General features: G+C 48.7%; 2 protein-coding genes across 7 annotated transcripts in view; one reads left to right on the top strand and one right to left on the bottom strand.

Moving 5' to 3' along the window:
* DPF2 (double PHD fingers 2) overlaps positions 1-6,306 on the top strand; it is a 40,480-nt gene extending 34,174 nt beyond the window's left edge. For both annotated transcript variants that reach the window (XM_084824209.1, XM_084824211.1), the window contains exons 10-11: positions 226-307; positions 2,725-6,306. In XM_084824209.1, coding sequence (XP_084680335.1) covers positions 226-307; positions 2,725-2,801 — 159 coding nt within the window. In that variant the 3' untranslated portion in view covers positions 2,802-6,306. The remainder of the gene's footprint in view (positions 1-225; positions 308-2,724) is intronic.
* A 2,906-nt stretch (positions 6,307-9,212) lies between these two features.
* CHRM1 (cholinergic receptor muscarinic 1) overlaps positions 9,213-24,668 on the bottom strand; it is a 28,131-nt gene continuing 12,675 nt past the window's right edge. The window contains exons 1-2 of one of the 5 annotated variants that reach the window (XM_084824206.1): positions 21,492-21,571; positions 9,334-14,196 (exon numbers count right to left, since the gene is read on the bottom strand). In XM_084824206.1, coding sequence (XP_084680332.1) covers positions 12,570-14,102 — 1,533 coding nt within the window. In that variant the 5' untranslated portion in view covers positions 14,103-14,196; positions 21,492-21,571 and the 3' untranslated portion in view covers positions 9,334-12,569. Of the gene's footprint in view, positions 14,197-21,278; positions 21,572-21,716; positions 22,084-24,668 lie in introns of those variants that run through there. The other 4 variants (XM_084824208.1, XM_084824207.1, XM_084824204.1 and 1 more) reach the window with 4 other exon arrangements.

Below are 24,668 nucleotides of genomic sequence, written 5' to 3'. Positions count from 1 at the left end.
CTCTTGCCACTACACCACACACACCACACTGCTTCTCTGAGCTCCTTGGAGAAAGGGTGAGGTATACATCAAAGAGGCAGAACCATAACTTGTTGCTTAAAAAACGGAGTCCCCCATGGAAGAGCCAAAACCTGTGGAATGCCAGGGTTTCTTTCTGGTCCAAACTGAAGTGGAATAATCTGCATTCTCCTTTTGTCTTCCTCCCTCCCTCCCCATCTTGCTTAGGACCAGCTGCTCTTCTGTGATGATTGTGACCGCGGCTATCACATGTACTGCCTCACCCCGCCCATGTCGGAACCACCGGAAGGTCAGTGGCATTCTGCTTCCTTGTCTTCCCACCCGTCGTTCCACCTATATGGGGGGGGGGGGGGACACTTCTCCAAGACTTCTGAGCGCAACTTGTTCACCCCGGCTCTGTTCACTCATCACTTCTCTGTTCATGTAGTTAATCTGACCGAAGAAGAATGCTAATTCTAGGGCAGACTTCCCCAACCTGGTGCCCTCCAGATGTGTTAGACTACAACTCCCATCATCTACACAGGAAGCTGCCTTATACTGAGTCAGGCCCTTGGTCCATCTTGGCCCAGTACTGTCGACACTGACTGGCAGTAGCGGCTCTCCAGGGTTTCAAGGAGGAGTCTTTCCAAGCCCTACCTGGAGAGGCTGGGTTTTGAACCTGTGACCGTTGGCACGTGAAGCATGCGCTCTGCCACTGAGGTATGGCCCCTCCTCCCCATCTGCAGCTGGGGATGATGGGGTTTGTAGTCTGGAGGGCACTAGGTTCAGGCGATTCTAGGGATGGTTCTTTACCAAGTCAAATGGGAAGATATGTCCTCCACACCCACCCTGTTCCCTCGTTAGGCTTTTAATTCTGCTCTGTTCTTAAGGTGCTGATATATAATTTTAGGGGGGGGAATGCTGGGTGTAGCATGACACAGCAAATGCTGGTGACTTGCAGTGGACAGTTTACTGACTCATTTCCTGAGCGGCAGCTGACTCGGCTTTGAAAGAATGCTTCCAGCAACAGACCCACAGCCTGTGTTAATCTTAAATTGCCCGTTAATTTTTTACATCGCTTAACAAAGGAGTCGCGGGGTCACAGTTCAGGCTTTCACCAGGCCTAGCTGGACTGAAGGGTCTTCCTTTCTGTAACCGCTGTGCTCCAGAAAAGTAGATGACCCGCAAATTGCATGTCTGCTGTAAGACCGCTAAATGGGGCTGTATGCTGGGTGTAGCAGAAGGCCCTGGATTTAATTCTTGGCACCTCCATTTTAAAAAGTATCTTGGGTATCCATCAGGGCTGTGCCTGAGACTTTGGAGATGCTACCCAGGGAACACTGGTTTGTTCTTTTGTTAAAAGTTTTTTTTTTACCCTGTTCCTCAGCTGAAAAGGCTCCCAGAGCAGCTGACATAAAATCAGTAGCAGAGAAGACATTCACTGCCCGCAGGCTTGCGATCATGCAATCTGAAAGGCATGATGCAAAAGGAAAAAGGGATGGGGAGGGAAGAGGAGAAACGGGCCAACTCAGGCTCCAATTTTTAGAGTTACATACTTGTTCGTATAACGACCAGCTTGAATGGGAAACAGTTCAAGGACAGGAGGAGCTTGATGGAACTGGTCTCTCCGCAGTCCTGTGGAGCGGCCCTGCTTCCCATCTCCCTGTGCTGCAGCCAGGCGGAATGGCTGCTGCTAAATTACAGCTGAGGGAGACAATATAAAGCAGCTGCATATGTTCAGATGCCTGAGAGAGAGTCTCCTCCTTCACTTTGTATTCATTAGTGTAGGGCACAATATGGCCTTCTTGCTGCTGGGCTATAAACCTCTTTACACCTCCCTGCCTCCTTCACGCCGTGTTGGAATTTTCAAGATGAATCAGGCTGTTCAGTCAGTGCGCTGCAGGCAAACAAAAATGGTGTGTTGAGAGAGGCAGTTGCGGTGGCTGGGTGGTATACCTCCAGCCCTCAAGCTCCCCTTCCCCCTGGAGACACGCCCAAAGTTGGACCCAAGCATTTCTCCAAAGCATTGTGGGATTTCTTTGTTTGCTATTTAGCAGCCAAGGTTAGGACAGTACAGCAGAAACTTCCATTTATGCTGGTGTACAGCGTGTGTTCAGTGCAGCAGTGTGCCCCAAGTACTAAAGAGAGGGCAGATTATGCATCTATAATTAGTAGTAGGAGTAGTCATTCATTCATTTCTATACTGCCCCATAACCGAAGCTCTCTGGGTGGTTTACAACAATTCGTAAGAGACAGATAGGCAAAAAGATGTGGGCAGATAGAAATAGATGGGCAGAAAGATGTCCTCTGTGTCCACATTTGAATCTCACCCTTCTTCCAAAGGGCTGTGTACATGGGGCTACCCTATTTTATCTGCACTTGAACCTCGTAAGGTGGAAGAGGCTGGAAGACCCATGGTCAGTTAGCAAGTCTGGGCAGGCAGGGATTTGAAGATGGCTTTAAAACATCTGAATCCTGCACTCTGTCCTTTGTTCTACACTGCCTCTTGGAGTGAAAACCTTCCTTATGCAGCATCCTTTACCCAGATTTACCATCGGAGCAAATTAAATGCTTTTATAGGTGCCCACGACCATCTTCAATGGTGCTTCCCCCCCAGAGAAAGCTTGTGTTTCAGTCGTATCTGTTTGGGGACTGCTTCCTTCTGCTTATTTAGATGTCTTGTTTTCTTTCCCCCTCCCTCTTTATTTTTGGGGGTGGTCTTTGCAGGAAGCTGGAGCTGTCACTTGTGTCTGGACTTGCTGAAGGAGAAAGCCTCGATCTATCAGAACCAGAACTCCTCCTGATGGGCTTTGGGGCTGCAGAGAAGAAAAGGGAGCTCAGAAGAGGAGCCCTCAATTGTCCGCTTTGTTACAGGGCTCTTTTTCTTTCTTGGTTTAGTCTTTTCCTCTACTGCCTCCCGCTCTTGGTCAGTGTCTCCTTCACCAGCCGGATCAGGCCTCTGCTGGCACTCTCTGTCATCCTTCACGTGCCAGTTTGGAGTAGGACCTCTGCCTCACTTAGCTGCTGCCCTGCGGGAGTAAGGACTTCATTGCCTCCTTCCTCCTGAGACCCCAGTGCCCATGGCTGGCTGAGAAGCACCAAACGTAGATCATCGTATCCACGGCCTTAATACTCCAGGAGAAAGTCTCTCGACTGAGTTGGGCATGACCCTCACCATGCTTGCTTGGAGAAGAGCAGCCCTTCTCATCTCACTAACATTGTGCTATTTAATTGACAGCTGATCCTTAGGCTTCTGTCTCTGTGCGGAGCTGGCAACTTAAAAAGAAAACCTTCTTGAGCACTCTTATTACTACTTTTTCAATCTTTTTCTTTTCTGCATTCAGACACCAACCCAGTTGCCAGGAAAAACCCAGAGGCTTCTAAGCTCTGCCCACCCTGGACACCTGTCGTGCCCTCTCCATCAGAAAACGGTTTCATCCCCAACATGGTTGAAACTTGATAGGTCCAGAGCAGCCTTGGGCTTCAACAGTGAACCTGGACTTGGCTCAGACAGGTGTAAAAACAAAGTGACTCTGTTTACCTCATTTGGGGAAGATCTTGTGAGGCTTGCCGCGTTTTGACAGAGGCTGGATCCCAATCCAAAGATCTCTTTCTCTGTGGACACAAAATTGCTGTCTCCTCCTCCCGCATTTTCAGAAACACACAGGATTATAATTTTTTTAGCCAGGGCTCTGTCTTGTGGGAGTTTGGGAAAGCCCAGTTTCCTTCAGAGCAGAGAGAGGGTCCCAGAGCTTTCTCCACCTCACTTTGCCACAAACCCCTAATCTATAGGGTCTTGACCACAGCTCCAAGGTGGCGTATCTGTCTAGCTGTGCGTTTTAGTATGTTTTAATCATTGGGAAGTTTGTCTAGTCTCTTGCCAACTTTTTAGATGATTCCTCTTTTATTATTTTTCCACCCATTGGAATAAGTAACTTCCTCCGTTCTCAGGCCTCTCCAGGAACACATGAGGTGCTTGGAGGGAGATGAGCAGAGGACCTCTTGTGCTGGCAGTTCTTTGCCTCCCTGGAGCAGGGCTTGTTTGAGGGAGTACACCCCCTTCCGCTCCGCAGCAGACATTTGAATAGACTGTCCTGAGATCTCATACTCTCTCTGCCACCCTCCATGTGTTATGTGCCTCTCCGGGGATGTTGGACGCGGGTTGCCCATGTGGGTCACTTCTTCTTTTGTTCTAGCCTTACTTTGATGGCTGTCTGCCAAGTCCTGATTCTCTACACTGTGTGTGTCCGTGCAGGGGGACGGGGGCAGGCAGGCAGCGAACGGTTGTGTTCGTCTCCGATGAGAACCCAGTGGGAGCTGGCGTGCAGTCTTCCTTTCCAGGAAAGAAAGCTCTCTCCCACGTCCATCACCCCCCTGTCCCTTGCCGCCACATTGGAGAAATCAACCCTACTAACAAGTGATGTTTTAAACGTTATTTCCACCCCTCTTTTTCTTTTTTTCCCAATGGCAGCGTTTTCTCCAGCATCCCAGCTGGGGAGGACAGGTGAGGCGTTTCTCTGGAATAGGGTTCTGTGTAATATTATACTCATGATGTGCCTGTTTTTTCTAAAATTGACTTCAAACCTACCTCCAAAGCCCCCCACCCACCCTTCGCACATCCCTCCACGCGCCTTCAGAATGCATTTAACCCTCCTCTGCCCATGTCCCCTTTTCCTTGCGGTAGGTGGTTTGAGATGGCTCAGGGGACCGGCAATGTGGGAGTGGGTTATTTGAGTATTTTGCCTCACGGAGTCGCAAGTTCAAATCCAGCCTGCATGTAAAAGTTGGATGTGGTTGGTCTGGCTTCACCTAAGGCCTAAGCTGGGGAAAGATGCCATCTTTGCCTTTTGCTCTCGCTACCCTGCTAAGTAGGGTAGGTTTTAGTGGGGCTGGATTCGGCCTCTGGGAGGGTAGCTGTAGGAAAAGGGCAGGGGCACTTTGGCAACAGAATGGAAGCTTTTACCCCTCTACCTTCATTGCTACATCAGCCACTGTCATGAGGTCTAGAAGCTTTCAGGTTTAAAGATGTCCGTGTGATCCTGTGAACTCTTCCGAGTTTTTGAGAGAGGCGTCGGCCCGGGAGCTGGTGTCGCTGTGCACTTCCATAACCCTGGATCCCCTCAGGGCCACAACCCACAAAGGGAAGCCGGTTGGTTTTCTTAATCTTGCACTTGATTTTTCTCCCATAACCAGCTCGGATTGGGGTGGGTGGGTGGGGAGGGTTGGTCAGATGGACGGGCAGGTGACCCGTACACAAAATGAGGGGAGGCCAGTTAATAAGGAAACGTTGCGCCAGAGGAATCGCTGTCCAAACCCCAGCAGGGGGACATGTCCTCGTTGAAAGCATCACGCCTGTGTCTTAAAAAAAATCGCTACCCGAATAAAACACCAAAATGGCTTGTTTGAACCTTTGTTTTATTGTAAGTCTGTTGTCTGTGGGGTGGGGATATATATATGTATGTATGTATGTACATCCCTGCTGCATTGTGGGAATTCCATGCTCAGGTTAGTTCTCTTGGTTTGCGTGGGGTGGGTGGGAAAAGGTATATATACGAGCAGGTCCCACCAGGTCCTTGCATTGGCTTGCTTCGATGCCCTCCTTTACATCTTTGAACGAGGAGACGCAGGCTTCGATTTCTCTGCCCCACATCCCTCCTATTCCTAGGGCACTCAGAAAGAGGCCAGAATACCTCAGCCCTTTTGTTTTGTGCTGCCCACAAGTCTGCAGCCCCTTCGCACCTGGGTTGCTGTCCCTCTTCTGCACAGACTGCTGGTTCCTCTCCCCCCCTGTCTACCAGCTGGTGGCTTTGTTTCTCCCCTAGAGTCAGAGTTGGAAGCAGCCATTGAGGCCATCAAGTCCAACCCCCTGCTCAGGGCAGGAATCCAGTTTATAGCATCCCTGACAGATGGCCATCCAGTCTCTGCTTGAAGACCTCCAGCGACGGAGAGCCCACCACCTCCCTCAGCAGTTGTTCTCTTTGTCTGAGTGCTCTGATCATTGGGGAAGGTTTTCCTGATGTTCAGCTGAAATCTGCCTTCCTGTAACTTAAGCCTGTTATTTCATGTCCTGCAGTCTTGGCTTATGAATTAATTAATTTGCAGATGATTTTATACATTTGGAATTCATTAGAGGTTTTCTTTTTTTAAAAAAAAATGACATTCTGAGGCTCTTCTTCCCTCTCGCCCTCTCCCAACCGTCACCCCTGTTTTGTTTTTAACTGCAGTTGAAGCTAAAATGTGTTTCAACTTTTAAACTTTATTTTCAGGGACTGTAATAAGCATTAGTGAATAAATATCATTTTTACACGTAAGGGCTCTCTTGTTTCTATTCAACCATCAGGGACTGTGGACGTGTTTTTTATTCTGGGTGGAGCTGTTAGGTGAATGGGAAGATGTCAGATGGAAGTCATTTTTCCTCTCCTAAAACTGCCTGGTTTTTGGTTCTCGGGCTTCCAGAGTAATGGCAAGGGTCCATGTGGTTTCTTTGTGGCTTGTATCGATGTTTAGGAAAACGTGGCGGTTGGTATGGCTAGGTAGAACCTCAGGCGGGGCCTGGAGATGAAGGGAGCCGTGTACTTTTGGTAGGAAGACAGTGGACAGATAAAGGGAGCTTTGGAAATCAGTAGGTTTGGGCCAAATGAGGCAGTGCGCTTAAAAGTATAGGGTGGGGCGATAGACTTAAATTTCACATTCAGATATGGGAATTGACACAATCGACTAAATAAAAAGGGACTTTGTAGGCTGAGAAAACAACTCGGGGATGCAGTCAGTGAGTGGAGGAACCTTCGACCTGGCGTTTCGACTCTGTGAGTCCTGCCTCTGTTACATCACTGGTGCCAGGACTGTGTCCCCCGAGGGCAGCAGAGTTGTATGCACAGCTCTAGCCTCCCACACTGTCATCCCTGCTTTTCCCAGCATCCTTTGCCTGAGGTGGCCCCCTCCTGACTTAATGGTTGGGCTAGGCCTGTTCAGAGGCGATTGGGGTTCTTGTAGCCTCTGCAACAGCAAAATCCTCAGCATTTTCCTGAAATGCGGACTTTGCAGGACTTGGCTGCAGCCACCAAGTGGCAGCATAACCCCCCTTTTTTGCTATTTTGCTTCAATTTCTTTCTAATCCTTTGCTGAAAGCCACATTCTCGCCTCTGCTACAGATGTTTTGGTCTTGCTATCTATGGATTTTCTATTTTGATGATTGGCTCTTGAAGAGATCTGGAGACCTCAAATGCTTGCCCACAATTTTGTGCGTATTTGGTTGGTCCTAATAAAGGTGTTGCCTGGCCGAGTATTTGGGGCTTTTTTTTTCCTTATGAAGCAGGGCGCTCTAGCTTTGTTGTCCTGTTGTTCCTTGAAAGTGGGGGACAGCTTGGGCCTTGATTTGGTCCACAGCTGCTTAGCTTCAACAGTTAGGGCAGCAGATGCTTCCTTTGGTTCAAGGAGGGAGGAGTGATTGTAGAATGAAACAGACAAGGTTTGTTTATTTCAGGAGAGGAGGCTGAGACAGGATATGAACATGCTTTAGAAATAATGGACAGACTAGGTTTAAAGCTAGGGTGCACAACCTCAGGCCTGGGGCCAAATTGGCTGTCCTGGGGTCCCAATCTGACCTTCCAGGGTTCCCCAGAAAGCCATAACCCCATCCCCTTTCCCCCAGTTGTTTCGTGGCTTCCTGGCTTTTGTGCAGTTTTCCTCTACCCATATTCTAACGGCTTAAAATGCCTCTCCTAAGGCTTAGTTACTGGCAGGAAGAGATGTAAGCTGTAATATGCTGGGGGTTTTGGCCCGCCCCTTTTGACTTTGGCTCCGCCCTCCACTGGAATGCAGCCCCCGAGAGCTCTGAAATGGCATTCAGACCATGGGCTGGAAGGGGATCAACATTCCTGTTTTAAGTTCCGTTGTAGGCTTCTTATGTGTGTCGAGCAAGTAACTTTCCCACCGGCTCTTGGTTCCCCATCGGTAAAATGGACATCACAGAAGCCCCCTCCGCAAGCTATTGGTTTGCGCCAACGGGCAAAACCAGCAGAATGTCTCGAAGTCCTTTTAAAGTGGGAGTAGGGAGCCTGTAGTCATCTATATGTTGTTGGGCTCCCTTGGTCTCGGGCACCATGACCAATGGTGAGGTTTGATGGGCGTTATAGCCCAACAACTTCTGGAGGGCCGCAGGTTCCCCACCTCTGTTTTAAAGCTTCCCGCATTTTGATGTTGCATCCCTCTCTTGACGGGAGTCCCAAACTTTGCATCTCAAGAAATGAATGAATTAAAACTATTTAAAAGCTCAAAAGGGCCCATGAGCCCATATGAAGCTGCCCGCATAGTCTCTGCCTGATTCTGACCTTGTCTCTGTCTCATAAACAGAACGGTTCTGTCCCATTTCCCAGTCAGGTGTGCTTGGATTGTTCAATTCCCCCGGAAGAGTCTGCCTGTTGTCTCACTATGTGTTGCTGCTCTGAGCAGAACTGCTTCTGATGAGGAGGAACACCCAGATTAGTGACTTTGGGTACAACCCTATGCATGTTTTAGACAGAAGAAAGTCCTATAATGTGACTTTCTGGGAATTGTAGGAGTTTCTTCTGTCCAAACAGGCATAGGATTGCACCCTTACCCAGAAACATGATGCGTGGCTACATAGTTTTAAAGCAAACCTTTACAGATGTAAGTATTAAATGGTTTTCATATGTCGGGGGAGCAGGGAGGATATTTCAGCTGTCCAAAATTTAGGAAAACCTGGATAAATACAGGTGACCAGTTTACAAGCTGTGCAGGTCAAAAGGTGGTTAAACTCTTGGCTAAGGTTGCCAACTCAACACAGCGGCCTGACGTGGGACCACTGATATATAGTCAATATTTATTAAATCCAAACCAGGCTAATGTTTCATTCTGGTGAGCTGGCAACCTTAGCCGAGAGACAGACAGATATTCATTAGCCGCCAAAATAAGTTCTTTAGGTGACTAATAACTATAAAATAAACTCTGTAACTGATAGTTTGTTTATTAATATGTAATATTGCTTTTGGGAAGCAAGGCCTGTTCTCTCTCCCCCCCCCCCCACACACACACACCTTTTTTCTGATCTGTGCAACTTTAGACTAACTGACAGCTTTTACTTTTGGGTTCTATCTAGAATAGAGAAACCAGAAACCAAGGGACTCCACTTGCAAAGCTTTGAAAACCTGCCCTCAAGCCTCACTAAGCCCCATCAGCTTTTTTTTTTTTTAATTCAAGAGCCCACGACCCTGATTAGTAAATGATTACCCAGTGATTGATGCGTGGAGTTCTCCCCTGGCCCTCTGTGAAGTTACAGGTGGAGTGTTTCCCCTATGGACCCTGGCTTTATTCATTGTCATTTGTACATAAGCAAACTCACATATTTATTGCCCATAATACTAGTGCAGGGCCTTGTGAACTTGAATTTGTGGGTTAAAGTTGGTTGGCAACTGAAGGGGGGGATGAATTGTTCTCCTTGCAGGCAAGAGTCCAAACCAGTGGATCATTTCAGCTCATACCATTTATTTCGGTTGGATCTGCCAAAACTGTAATACCCTGTGCAAATACAGAGTAATCCAGGGGAAAGAAAATGGTGCCTATGAATAACCATGTGCCCTTGGACATCATTCTTGGCACCTGCTAGGGAGCCTTCCCGCTCCCCCTTTTTCTTTTTAACACATTTTCTTACTCAGCTCGAAACTGGGTTCAAAGGAGTTGTTTAGTGTGTTGGGGCTCAGATCCCACTTCTACCTTGTCCTCAATCTTTGGGGCAGCTTATTTGTCCTTTGCCACGCCTGCCATTTCCCAAGGCAGTTTACATGGTCCCCCTCTCACAACGACCCTGTGAGGTAGATCAGGCTGAGAGTCAGTGACTGGCCCAAAGTCACCCACAGTCAGCTTCATGGCCGAGTGGGGAGTAGAACCCGGATCTCCTGAGACCCAGTCAAGCGCTCTAACCACTACACCACACTGTCCCTTTTGAAAATACATACAAAAAGGGTGGTTGTATTGTCATCTTTGAAACAACAGGACGTTGAGCAGCACAAATATATAGTATGTGCCGATTAAAAACAAAAAATGCCACGGAAAATCCAAACTCTGCAGTCAATAATTATGGGAAATTAATTAAATGTGCATATTTCCTATAACCGGTTCTGTTTTCAAGAATCCTGTTTCAAAGAATGTGTGTTGGCCCAGGCCAGGCCTAGGTTAACCCTTCTTTCTCCAGCTGTGAGCCCCTGGAAAAAAATCATGCCCCTCTCCTGCAGGAATTAGATCGTTAAAGTAGAACAGAAACTTTTTAAATGTATTTTTTTAATTGCTTTTTGCGGAGGGAGGGGGATTTGTAGGGGGTCACGGTGCACAGGAAGAGAAGGATTAACCCTTCCCTCAGAGCTGTGACCTCCCTGAAAATCACCCCCCATGCGCCACAGTTAGCCTTGGAACAAACATTTCCAGGGACTTGGCGGTGGTGGTGTATGCTTTTGTTATAAACACAAACGATAAAACACATATGACCTTTCGGGCGCCTCCTGTTTCTGCAATCCCAGTGCTATGCGCTGGTGTGTGGCATTTGATTGTCTTCTAAACCCAGCAGATACTGTGCTGCATTCCTTAGCGTGCGTCCACAGAGCAGCAATCGTATTTGGGGAAAAGGCCGGCACAGTGGTGCCTTGCAAACGAAAGGGGCTCCCGTGTAGCTCCTATCTCCAGGACAGCCTGCATGGAAAACACATCATCTGTCAGGGAGATCTGTCTTCCTCTTTACCCACCGGGGAAGTGGTAGAACAGGAACAGAGAGCGCTGCCCTGTATCAGCTCACAGCTATTTATCCATCGAGCCCAATACTGGCTGTTTTAACTGGGGAAAACCACAAAGAGTCTTGTGACGCCTTAAAGGCTAACAAATTTATTGCAGCACAAGCTGTCATTGGCAGCAGCTTTCCAGGGTGGCAGGGAAAAGAACATCTTGCGTATGACTTCAGGGGTGCAAAACCTCAGGCCTGGGCAGGACAAATCCAGCCCTGCAGGGTTCCCCCGAAACCCCCCTCCCAATCCTGGCCACCACTCGTTTGATGGTTTCCTAACGTTTGTGCAGTCCCCCCCCCCTTCTGAAAAATCAAAGGCATAGTTCCTGGCAGTAGTAGCTTTAAGCTAGGATCTGTTAGGACTTTTGGGCACACCCTTTTTGTCTTTAGCTCTGTCCACTGGAATGCGGCCCCCGAGAGCTGCTCTGAAATGAAATTCAGCCCTTGGGCTGAAAGAGGTTCAACACCCCTGCATTGCTTGTTACCAGATGCCTTTTTTAAAAAACTGGAGATGCCAGGGTTTAAACCTGGGTCCATCTGTATGCAAAGCATGCTGTTGTCCCTCCTTGGATTGATGGCAGATGGGTTTAATAGCCATGGAAACTCAGTAGAACTTCCATGGACAGCAGTACTCTACTTCAGAAAAGCACTTGCTGGGGATAAACAACCAGAACAAGCTGTTGCCTTCCGTCCATGCTTGTGGACTTCTCAAAACATCTGGCTGGTCATTATGGGATGGAGGCAAGGTTCTGGAGTGGATAGGTTATTGGTCTGATCCAGTAGGGATGTTCTTAAGAACCAGTCCATCGTAAAACCGTATTTTTGCAAAGGTGCCCCTCCTCATACATAAGAGTTGGTATTTTCCATGATTAGGACCAACCGAAACACCACAAAAGTTGTGCAAGCTTTTGGCTTCTCCAGAACTCTTCAGGCTAGTTGGCATTGAAAGCAGGGGACAAAGAGTTCTGGAGAACTCGAAAGCTTGCACACTTTTGTGGCATTTTGATGGGTCCTAATGAAGGTATTGCCCAACTGTGAATATATATATATATTTCACTCATGGGCCACTATGACTGTCACAGTCAATTAGCCAGGTATGGTGGTCCAGCAATTGCCCAATCGAACCCCAGTTCTCTCTGCTGGCCATCAAAAACGTAGCAAGTAATAATACATGGCTGTCGCAAGCTTAGTTTGGAGGCAGTGCTGTGATATTCCACAGTATTTTGCTCTCAACAGCTGGGACACCTTCAAGAAATAACCCTTGACATTTTCTAGTTTGGGCCACGTGATGCCGATTCCATCACTGGGCTTAAACGCAACAGCATTGGAAGAAGGCCAGCGGGACCCGTCAGGGCTGCGGCTGTGCTTCAGTGGCTCTTGGCCGTTAAAATCTGTTCTGTTCCCTTTTCGGTGAGCCAAGCGCCATCACCCGCAGGCCTGTCTGGTCTAGGATGGGCTTGGCGCTGATCCAGTTGGGCCAACTTTGTGAGCAAAATCTTGTCTCCTGAACTTAAAAGGGAAAAAAAAACCCAAACAACTTGTAAAAATCCTTCAAGGCAGAGATCATCTCAACGGCTTTATGGAGCATACATGCTGTACTCTGTACGTTTATCATCCTTCGTAAATCGAATACCCGGCCCTACAGATGTCCTTCAATCCCTCCTGCTCTCGGTTCGCCCCAGCTTGTCTTACGCTCGCCATCAGGGGCGTTCATAGCCTGCATCAGCCTCCTACATGGTGGGTCTGTGTCCCCTGGGAGATGCTTCTGCTAGGGCACCTTCCTTCAGCGACGCCGACCCCAGTGGCATTGCAACAACCTCCGGAAGGTGGTCCGGAACGCCCTGTTGCACAGGGCGTAGCACATGGGGTTGACAGTGCTGTTGACATAGCAAAGCCAGTAGCCCAGTTCCCAAAGGCCCTTGGGGATGCAACCGTCGCAGAAGGTCGACACCAGCACCATGATGTTGTACGGCGTCCATGTGATGATGAAGGCCAACAGGATGGCGCTCAGCGTCCGGGCCGCTTTCCTCTCCTTCATCAGCGAGAGGGTTCTCCGCTTGGACAGCCGGCTCCTCCGCTTCCTTTTCTGCAAGATTTGGCTCTTGGCCATTGCCGGGGTCTTCCCCGTGACCGGGGGTGGCCTCGCCGCTTTCTTGAGTCTCCTATCCACCGCCAGGGGTTGCTTGGGGATGGCCACGAGGACCTTTCCCTCCACCCACTCCCTTCCCGCTGCTGCCTTGGGATCTCGGCACGGCACGCCCCGTGGTGCCTGCATCACGGTGCCGATCATGGGGAGACGGATGACTGCGGAGCAAATGGTGTGGACTTCAAAGGGCTGCTCCTCGCCTTCAGACGACGTCAAGGAATCGGCAGAGGCCTCCCCCACCTCTTCCTCCTCCGTGGTGTTCCAGCTGCCATTGCTGCTCCGGTCTAAGCAGAGGCCTTCCGTCTTCTGTCTGGGGAAGCAGCAGGTTTGCGGAGATGTGAGAGGGTGTGAGGGTTCTGAGTTGCTGCTGCTGCTGCCGCCCCCATTTTGGGGTGCTTTAGATGCGACACGAAGGTGGTTCTTGAACTCTGAGCCCTGGAGCCCAGAGAGTTCCTTGGCTCTCTTCTGGGTCTCCTGGTAGATTCTCCAGTAGAGTGCCACCATTATGGTGACGGGGAGGTAGAAGGCGGCGATGGCGGTTCCGAACGTGATGATGGGTACCGAAAGGAACTGGATGTAGCACTGGCCTTCGGCGACGGTCCGCTTCCCGACAAAGTTCTGCCAGAACAAGATGGCGGGCGCCCACAGGACAATGGAGATCAGCCAAGCCATGCCGATCATTACAGCCGCCCTCTTGGGCGTCCGCTTGGCCCTGTAGGTGAGGGGACGGGTGATGGAGAAGTAGCGGTCAAAGCTGATGACCAGAAGGTTCATGACGGAGGCGTTGCTGGCCACGTAATCGAGGGCCAGCCACAAGTCGCAAGCTAGGCTCCCCATGGCCCACCGTCCCATCACGATGTAGGTGGTGTACAAGTTCATGGAGACAGCTCCGATGATGAGGTCAGCGCCCGCTAAGCTGAGCAGGAAATAATTGTTGACTGTCTTCAGCTCCCGGTTGACCTTGAAAGAGACCATCACTAGAAGGTTTCCCACCACAGTGACCAAGGACAGGATTCCTGTCATCAAAACGATCAATGCCACCTCCCAAAGGGAAAGACCTCCTTCTGGCAAAGGCTTTGAGGGATCCAGGGTGCCATTGGGGGCCAGGGGAATGCCCGAGAGGTTCATGGCATCACCATCCAAGGAAGGGTTCCAGGAAGACAGCCACATGGATACGTGGCTGAGGCAAGGTCCTTTCTTGATGGCCTCCCAGGATGAAGACAGAGTGACAATTGTAGTGTGCCCTTCAGCCCAAGGACTTCATCTGGAAGAAGAAGAATGGAGATACAAGTGAGCTAGCTGGACCAGACCAAAGGCCTACCTAGTCTGACATCCTGTTTCTCTCAGTGGCTACCCAAATGCTTCTGGGAGGACCACAAGAGGACTTGAACACAATAGCTCTCTCTCCCTCTCTCTTGCTCCCCAGCTGTTGGTTTTAACTGATAAGTTTTGTTTTCATTGGTTTTAACTGGCAATCCTTATTTTTTTATGGATTGTATTGAATATGTTTTTATGGATTTGTGTTCTTTATTCCATCCACATTGGGTGTTTTTTATCTTGTACACTATCTTGGGAGGCTTCCACCTTTTAAAGGCAGCCTAGAAATACTTGTAGACAGAGAGCAGGGATGTGCACTGGGTTCAGACAAAGTCTGAAGCCTGAGCAGAACCAGGCTGCTTCGTTCTAGTTCTGTTGGGTCCTGAAGCAAAATGGGCTTCCCTCCAAAGCTGACAGAACTGAAGCTACTCCAAAACAAGGCTTTGTTTTGCAACTGGGTGCAGATGGGCTCTCGAAATTCTCCACACCATTTGTAGGCAGAGAAATGGTGCAGGGGACCACAATTTCACTGAATTTCATCAAGGTGTGTGTGTGTGTGGGGGGGAGAAATTCTCCAGTAGTTTCTCACAGGTAGGGTTCACCTTTGGCAGGGGTTGTAGCACAGCTTCTTCCTTTTTTTCCCCTAAGGGTTTTTACTGTCACTGTAAGTGCCCACAGCAGCAACTGTGTTAACAGCAATTGTGTGAGGGAAGCAGGGTAGTGCCTAGCTCCAAGGAACAGATGCAACTAGTGCCAAAATCCGCACTCCAATTTCCTGAAAGTTTTCTTCCCCCGTGGAAGAGGCTTCCATTTTTCTGCCTCATTCTCAGGGCATCTTGTAATGGATCTTGAAGTTATTTTGGTGGTGTTTTTGAGCTTACTCGATCACTGCGAGGTGGCCAAGGGTGCGGTGTGTGCATCATCTTTCTATTATGCATGAATCCATTGCTCTGCAGCCTCCCGAGCTGCCTGCACTTCCTGATCTGAAAAAAGCCCTATAGGAGGAATTACCTCCCAATGTCTTCCTCTGGGCTTTAGCTGAAGTGCGGGAAGCCAAGGAGGCTACAGGCTGCCAGAGAGAGGAGTGTACAATGAAAGACAGGACACTCACGCACACTCCTCACCGACCTCATCGATAACATAGGCACAAGAAACCCCAAACCCAACTCATAAGAATTTCTCCGAAATGTTCTTCTCCTTTCAATTTCTTTTCGAAAGCAATTTAAGAACGTAACATCTCTCTCTCGCCCCCCCCCTTTGGCCACCTGACCAGTAAGGTAAATGCAAGAACCCAGAATCCAGCCCATGAGAATTTATCTGAAATTTCCATCTCCTTTGCATTTCTTTTTGAAAGCCATTTCTATCGAATTGAATGAGAATGGCTAGAAAAAATGTGGAAGAAATATTCGGCACAGCTCTACTTCATTTCACCAAATCGTGTTTTGGATACGATACACCCCTGCAGACATTATATGTCCGAAATGCATGCTGCTTCTGTTCCTGGAGGTAGCATATAGCCATCATGACTAGTTTTTGCCAGCTACATGCATTCCTGGACAGAAACAGCTTGGCCACAGGGACTCGCACATTAGTAACCTCTGGGTAGGAGTACTGCACAAAAAAGCCCCTTCTACTGACGATTAAGACCATAAGACCATCAGAAAAGCCCTGCTGGATCAGACCAAGGTCCATCTAGTCCAGCATTCTGCTCACACAGTGGCCAACCAGCTGCCTGTGGAATCCCACAAGTAGGACATGAGTGCAACAGCACCCTCCCACCCATGTTCCCCAGCAACTGGTGTACATAGGCAGACTGCCTCTGGTACTGGAGGTAGCACATAGCCATCAAGATCAGTTGCCATTGATAGACTTCTCCAGGAATTTATCCAACCCCCTTTGAAAGCCCTCCAAATTGCTGGCCATCCCTATATCTTGTGGAAGAGAATTTCATAGTTTGACTCTGCGCTGTGTAAAGAAGTCCTTCCTTTTACCTGTCCTGAATCTCCCGCCAATCACCTTCGTGGGATGACCCCATTGGGTTCTAGTATTATGAAAGGGAGAGAAAAATGTCTCCCTCTCCACTTTCTCCACACCAGGCATACTTTTGTACACCTCTGTCATGTCTCCCCTTACCCTCCTTTTCCCCCCAACCTAAACAATTTCAGCTGTTGTAACCTTTCCTCATAGGGGAGTTGCTCCAGCCCCTTGCTCATTTTAGTTGCCCTTTTCTGCACTTTTTCCAGCTCAGCAATGTCCTTTTTTAGGTGTGGTGACCAGAACTGTACAGAGTATTCCAAGTGTGGTCTCACCGTAGATTTGTATAAGGGCAGGATGATATTGGCAGTTTTGTTCTCAGTTCCCTTCCTAATTATGCCTAGCACGGAATTTGCCTTTTTCACAGCAGCTGCACACTGGGTCAACATTTTTATTGAGCTGTCCACCACAACCCCCAGATCTCGATCTTGGTCGGTCACCGCCAGCTCAGATCCCATCAGGTTGTACTTGAAGTTGGGATTTTTTGCCCGAACATGCATCACTTTACACTTGCTTACACTGAATCACATTTGCCATGGGTCGCATCCCATGAGTGGAGTTCCACTTATGAGAACTCATGCTCCATCATGTGCTACTTCTGTCTCTAATCCAGATGTTCCCGACCTAGTGCCCTCCAGATGTGTAGAACTACAGCTCCCAAGAGGTCTGGAAGGCACCAGGGAAGGGCAGGTTGCTGTAATGAATTATTTTCTCCCAAGGAACCTTGGGGGAATCTGTGGTTCTATGAATAGCTCTGGCCATTTGTCATGGGACATCATGCCACAATAAGGATGTTAGGCACAGATGGAGAAATTCAGGACAGACCAAAACGAGCTAGGATTTCTAAGATTACAACCTGTGGAAACTGCTGTGGAGTGACCCCCTCAGGCTGTGCGGAGCCTGTGGGCTTTCGGGTGTTGTTTTTTTTTTACTTTCCTGAAATGTATGCACATTTATTCGTAGGAAAATATGCAAGTTTCTGCTAGAGAAAAGAATGGAATGGGGGACGATTTGCGAAATACAATACTCTCTTCTCCCAGGCATTTGGCAGCATATGATAAGTTTTAATCGATCCTGGATTGTCTTATGGTTATGGTTGTTTGCTTGAGATTGCTTGTTTGATGTTGTTTCAGATATATGTTGCCTTTGTGTATATTGTTAATTTGTGTGCTTTTTATGTAAATGGCTTTTAATCTCTGCACACTGCATTTTCAATGTTTTTAATTTTTGTAAACCGCCCTGAGAGCTTTGGCTGTTGGGCGGTGTAGACATATAATAAATAAACAATAAATGTTACATGCCCAGGTAAATTATGTAAATTGTTCTGAACCCTCTTACGGAATTATTTGCATATTTTTTCTGCACGACAGAAAAAGTTTGCATCCGTCTGTAAGCAGACGACAGAACGAAAGGCCCCTGACAATCTACGAAATAGACGTATGGACTGTGTGAAATCTGCTCCATCCCTAGGTGCAGTTCCAGAGGGCTATCCACATAAGACAGTGACTCATGCGTCTCTCTGTGCATGCATGTGCGACCCCTTGTGGAGCCGTTCTGCACAGGAGACTCATCAGCTATGGCGAACCTTGTATAATATCTGGAACACGTGGTCTGGGTACAGTTTGATGAGCTGTGTGCAAAGCTCCGCTGTGGGCCGCTTGTGCAAGAGAAGAAAAAATCCTTGTTCCACATGTGTGACGGACTCTGCGTCATATGGCCTTGGTGCCTCTCACGTGTCTTAAGGCTCCTGGAAGGAGGCCTTGTCCCTGTATATCACTTAGAAATTTCTGTAATATAAGCGATTCATATATGCCATGATATATTATTTATTTGTTTTAGTTAAATCACCACAGACTAGGGGTGTATGGATTCCCTACCTTTCTGGTCCGGGGCGGGGTCCGGGGGGGGAGGCGATCCGTCCCTCCCCCCCGGTATCCGTCCGGGCCAGCTCCACTCCACGGGGATCCTGTGTATTGCTTCACTGGGCTAACTCCGGACAGAAATGGCATTCACTGCGCCATTTGCGGCCGTAAAGCTGGTAGATTAACTTAAATGCAGCCATTTACAGCTGCATTTAGGTAAATCTACCAGCTTTACGGCCGCAAATGGACGCCATTTGCGTCCGGATTTAGTTAGCCCAGCGAAGCAATACGGCACGGCAATGGTGGCTGGCCGTATCACCAGCGATGCAGACCCGGTGGCCAGCTCCGCAGGATCAACGCACGGAGGGAACCGACCTGGACGAATTCTGGGACAGGCAGAGGTGAGTGCTCCATTCCGCCATGGGCACCAAAGGCGCTGGATTCTTGGAATCCGGCCTCACTGGGGTCCGTGGCAGAATTCTCCGCCATCCCTACAACAGACGTAGCACAGGGAACTGTTTGAAAATTAAAAAGTAGGTATCTGTCTCTTGCCACCTTAAAAAAATTCAGATCTAGGTTTCTTCTAGCATGGCTCCCGCATCCCAGTTTGTTCTCTCTCCTAGTTTTCCTTACCCTCTCTAACACCTTCCTCTGACCTCTTCCAATCCTCCTTTCCTAGTGCCGCCTTCCCTAAATCTTTCGACCTGCCTAACCCTTCTCTAAGATCCGAGCAGCTCAGCTAGCGCCATCCCAAGACATTTTTCTGCCTGAGGCGGAGGAGAAAAATGCTCCCCCTCCCCCAGTCAAGGTGTATTGTACCAGGTAAGTTATTTTGGCACCTGAAGCAGAAAATCCCACAAGTGCCTCTCTCCCTCCCTGGTGGTGGTGCTGGTGGTGGTGATGATGATAAATTAAACAGCTCACAATTTACTGTCCTTTCAGGACACCCAAAATCTGCTGTCTGAGGAAGACATCTCACTCTGCCTAAAGGCAGGGCTGGCTCTGAGCTCAGCCAATGGCAGGGCCGGCAACTTTTCTGCCTGCTCCGGGGAAGTTCAGCCAATCACTGCAAGACCTTTCTGGGATGGCCCATAACAGTGCACTATAACAACATGTATGTTTGAATGACTCCTGCTGGGTGATGTACTTCCAGTAAAGCTGAACTAGGAACAGATCCAACTGTTGCCAAGCCCAGGGGAGTGAAATAGGACAGAGACGTTTCCTTGTATACAGATCGTAGGAAGCGACATTCCAGGTCTGTCTGTCTATAATAACCTTCTGCAACTTGGGGATCTCCATTTCTTTTGTTGGACTACAATGCCCATCAACCCATGCAGCATGGCCATGCTGGCTGTGGATGATGGGATGTGTAGTCCAGCACCCCCAGAGGGTGTGAGGTTGATCTAGAACATGTATACCTCCCCTGTCACTGTAAAACATTTAAGGCAGCCTGCAATCCCCCCCCCCCCCGAAATAACGAGCAATAATGAAAACAAGGCCTCGGTACAACCGAGGAAAACTTTTGAAAGGAACAAAAGGACTACAGGGTGGATCCAGATTTATGCTGGATCAACTGTGTAGGAGAAAGTGGGCTTCCTTGCCCCTTCGTTCCCATAGTAGTGCTTCCATCCCCCTGAAAATGCAATAGAGAGAGTCAGGTGACACTGCTGAATGCGGTAAGCTGTGGTTTGTGTGTGAGAGAGAGAGAGAGGGGAAGAGGAATTCCCCCAAATAAGACAGAGGTACATTCCATGACTGGAGCTCTTCCTCTTGAGGATGGCACATCCTGGATCCAACCCCAGAAAGGTGGTTGGAGCAGCAGCGTAAAGAACATTAGGGATGATAACCTACCAAAGTTTGCAGAACTAAATTTGTCTTTGCTAGGGATGTCAGACAAATCCAGAACAGATTCAAATGAGTTCAGGTTTCTATATGAATTCAACCTGCAGATTCCTCAGCAGACCGCCTTTCTCTGAATTCAGTGGACTTGCGGATTTTTTTTTTACTTTTGGGGAGGGGAATTAGCACAAGTGGACACTAGCGCTAATGCGCACTTGCGCAAACGTGCTCATCCGCATTAGCGCTGATGCGAATTAATGCAAGTCTTACAAAATTCTAGTAAAAAAAAATCCGATTCCATCAATCAGTGGGTGAGAGAACAAAAAAGCCTTTGAAATCCCCAAAACATGGAATGAATTTATCATCCCTAGTCTTCACTGCACAGCAAAAAGCAAGCAATGAAGGGGCCAGGCAGGCAGGCCTATCTTGGGAGGGTATTCTAGATAATGGGGTCAGCCTAATAATTGGCAGCTGCTAACTGCTAACTGCTAATAATTGGCAGCTGCTAACTGCTAACTGCCTAACTGGCAGCTGCTCTCTAGGGTCTTGGACTGAGGAGGGATTTTCCCACCTGCTACCTTGATCCTTTTAAAATGGGAGATGGTGGGGATTGAACTTGGGAATTTCTGCAGGCAAATCAGTGTGCTATGATCCCTCCCCACTGAAACAGCAGATTTCATCTCAAGACGGCCTTCAGGTCGCAGGAGTGAAACTCCGTGCACGTAAGACTTTCTGTTGCTTCCTGGATTATGACAAGCTGATGGCACAAGTTAAGCATCAAGGCCTGGAAGTGGAACTGGGGTATAGGGGCAACCTACAGCAGCCCCATGGGCGGTGGCACAACCCCATTTATTTAATATTATACACACACACACATACATACATACATACACACACACACACACACACACACACATATATATATATATATATATATATATATATATATATATAACTTTTTCCCTCTTGAAGGAACTCAAGGCAGCTTACATGATCTTCTTCCTCCCCATTTTATCTTTACAACAACCTTGTGAGGTAGGTTAGGCTGAGAGTCAAAGTCACCCAGTGAGCTTCATGGCCGAGCGGGAATGAGAACCTGGATCTCCCGAGTCCCAGTTGAACACTCTAACCACTACGCCACACTGGCTCGCACCACAGTTAGAGCTGCCTTTCTACCCATGGTGGCTTATTTTTGTAACCTTGAAACCAGATAGGTCATTTTAGGGTCCAGACCTCACATTCTTAGGCTCCTCCCCACCCCTTCTTTAGACGGTAACGTGCATAGTTCACTTACTTCAAAATGTGGTAAGCCAACCACACGAGGGTTGCTCATGTTGTTGAGCGGCCCCCCCAGACGCCTGCCCGAAAGTCCTAGCCCTGACGGTGCCAAGCACTGCTTGAAATGGGAATTAAAGGAGGTGTAAGGCAGCCTTCAAGGTCACCTGGCGAGAGCAGAGTTCTGCAAGGGAGATCGCTAAAAAAGACCAAGGACTGAATCCATCCCTACCTCCACATGGGAAAACAGATGTCTCAGCCTCTCTACCAAGTGATCGCCTCCCTTGCCGCTTCCCACATGACTTGGAAGTCTCCTATCTGTTTTATTTCCCCTTTTTCTTTTCTCCCCTGCCCCACGAGGAAGTCAGGGTGACGGTGGCACTGGGGCCTTTCAAAGTGGAAGGCTCTGCCAACAGTTTTGTCTCTTTGCCCTTGTGTCAATATTAATAGTACTCACGTGTTCAAACACTGCCTCCTTGCACCTTGGAGGCACCTTGGAAGAGAACAGAGGAGAGACTTCTCCCTATATATGTAGATGTTCCCCAAATAGGGAAAGGACCTAGAGCTCAGTGGTCGGAGCACCTGCTTTGCGTGCAGGAAGTCCCCGGTTTGATCCCCGGCATCTCCGGTTTTTAAAGGAGCAGGGAGCCGGAGATGGGAAAACCCCTGAGAGCTCCTGTTGTCAGTCCGTGGCCGTGCACACAATATGAGCCACAGTCTGAGCCATTTGTTTCTCATATGTTCCCGGGAGGAGCTGTATGGGCTAGGGGCAGAGCACCGGCTTTGCATGGCGAAGGTTCTAGGTTCAATTTCCAGCTGAAAGGATCCGGGAACGGGTGACGGGGAAAACCTTTCTCAGCCTGAGAGCTGCTGCCAATCAAAATCAACACTGGCTTGACAGACAGATAATCCCACCTGCTGTAAGGTACAGTGCCGATGCCAAGTTTTTGGAGGGCCCTTGGGCAAGACACCCGGGTTCAAATCCTGGCCAACAAATATGAAGAAAGGTCTTATCTTACACCCAAATCAATACACAAAGCAAAAAGGGTTTAAGAAAACAGATGACGTGCGAGACTAAGGCAGAGCGACCATTAAATACATTTTAATGAAGTAATAAATCTGTAATGCAAAGTGTAAAAAGTAGTTACACAACTTTAATTATCTGATGAACCCTATAAAATTATACCCGAACGGAAAATGGACAGTCCCAAAGCTTATTTAACTTTCCTGATTCGAAATAATCATATGGTAGGTTGTACTGATACACATCCACCTGTCCCAGACGCATTTCAACCCCAAGGGTCTACGTCCGTGCGATAAAAAATGCTGCCATAACTATAACCCCCAAATATTCTGTTTTGTTAAATCAATTTTCAAAACTGGGCCAGAAAATCATTCTTGTATAGCTTGCCTATCTCATCTACTTCAGTCGGTTACTAGATACAACAGGAAGAGAAGGGAGGAACAGCATTCCCTTCTGTCTCAAAAACAATGGCTTGCATATATCGACCTGAAGCATAAATCAAATTTTGGATAGAATCCTACATGTGAAAATCTCTACTCCACAGGTTCGGGTGCTGTAAATGACACTTGGATGGCAACCTTGGCACATCACCCTCATTGGGGGAAACTTCTACTCACATCGTCCGCACCACCCTTAATTTTAGTAACGTCTACCAGGCCTGTAGCTCAGTGGCCCAACTCCTGCTTTGCACGCAGAAGGTCTCACATTCCATCCCTGGTATCTCCGACTAGGGCTGGTAAAGACCTGTGTCGGAAAACCTGGAGAACTGCCCTGGCCCAGACAATGGTGTGGGGAGGAGGAGGAGCAGAAGATGCCGTGGCCTCCTTGCTCCCCGGCTCTCTGCCTGCCAGAAAGCGAGTGGTGGCCATGATGAGGAAGAGAAGGAGCAGCAGCTGGGGACCATGGTGCTGAGCAGGTAGGCTTCCTGAGGGAGGGTGCCCATTGAAGGGGTCTTGTCTAAGGGCTCTCCAAATCCTGGAAGCAGCGCTACCCCCTCACCATCCTGGTTGCCCCCATCTGGACGTGCTCCACTTTGTCAATTATCCTCTTAAAACTTGGCTCCCGGAACTGTACACAGGCCGTGCACAGAATGCAGCCTGGCCTGCACAGAATAGAGCGGAACCATGACCTCTTGTGACTAAGCTTCTGTCGATGCAGCTAAAGACTGCATTCGCTTTGTTTGCGGCCGCAGCACACAACTGGCTCCCTGATTTAGATAGTGGCATTGCGACTACCTTCATGACAAAAACTAAGATCATGGCATCTGGCCCCATCACTTCCTGGCTGGCATGCATGCATTTATTTATTTATTTATTGCATTTATATCCTGCCTTTTTCCTCTTGCAAGGAACCCAATGTGGCTTACATTATCCTCCTCTCCATTTTATCCTCACAACAACAACCCTGTGAGGTAGGTTGGGCTGAGAGTCTGTGACTGGCCCAAAGTCACCCAGTGAGCTTCCATGGCCAAGTGGGGACTCGAAGCCGGATCTCCCAGCTCCCAGTCTGTCACTCTCACCACTACACTACACTGGCTCTCTACACTACACTAGAAGGGGAAGAAATGGAAGCAGTGACACATTTTATTTTCTTGGGCTCCAAGATCACCTCAGACGGTGACTGTAGCCATGAAATTAAAAGACGCTCGCTCCTTGGGAGGAAAGCTATGGCAAACCTAGGCAGCACAGTAAGAAGCAGAGACATCACCTTGCCGACAAAGGTCCGTCTAATCAAAGCTATGGTTTTCCCAGTAGCAATGTATGGCTGTGAGAGCTGGACTATAAGGAAGGCTGAGCGCCGAGGAATCGATGCTTTCGAACTGTGGTGCTGGAGAAGACTCTTACGAGTCCCCCGGAATGCAAGGAGGTCAGATCAGTCCATCCTAAAGGAAATCAACCCTGAGTGCTCATTGGAAGGACAGATACTGAAGCTGAAGCTCAAATATTTTGGCCACCTAATGCGAAGAGAAAACTCCCTGGAAAAGACCCTGATGCTGGGAAAGATAGAAGGCAAAACGAGAAGGGGGCGGCAGAGGATGAGATGGCTAGATAGCATCACCGATGCAATGGACATGGACTTGAGCATGCTCCGGGAGAGAGCAGAGGACAGGAGGGCCTGGCGTGCTATGGTCCATGGGGCCATGAAGAGTCGGACACGACTGAACAACAACAACATTGCAACTACCAGCGATCAACTTCAGGGCTGACTCCAGCTTTGAGCAAGCCCTCAGCTGTGAACTTACCCTGGTGGCAGGAGCAGGCATGTTCTAAATCACCGTTCTAAATTCCCCACCATGCTACGTTGAGGGCTCTGGGAGATTTGAAATGGCACCTTATAGCTGCCCAGGGTGGGCATCTGTGCTGGTGGACCCAGCTGGGGCACGGG

Source organism: Heloderma suspectum, chromosome 17 (assembly GCF_057233095.1).
Source record: "Heloderma suspectum isolate Gila_16-S chromosome 17, 16-S_ref, whole genome shotgun sequence".
Taxonomy (NCBI): domain Eukaryota; kingdom Metazoa; phylum Chordata; class Lepidosauria; order Squamata; family Helodermatidae; genus Heloderma; species Heloderma suspectum.
The sequence above is the reverse complement of the archived record's forward strand: the minus strand, read 5'-3'. Positions and strand labels throughout refer to the sequence as shown.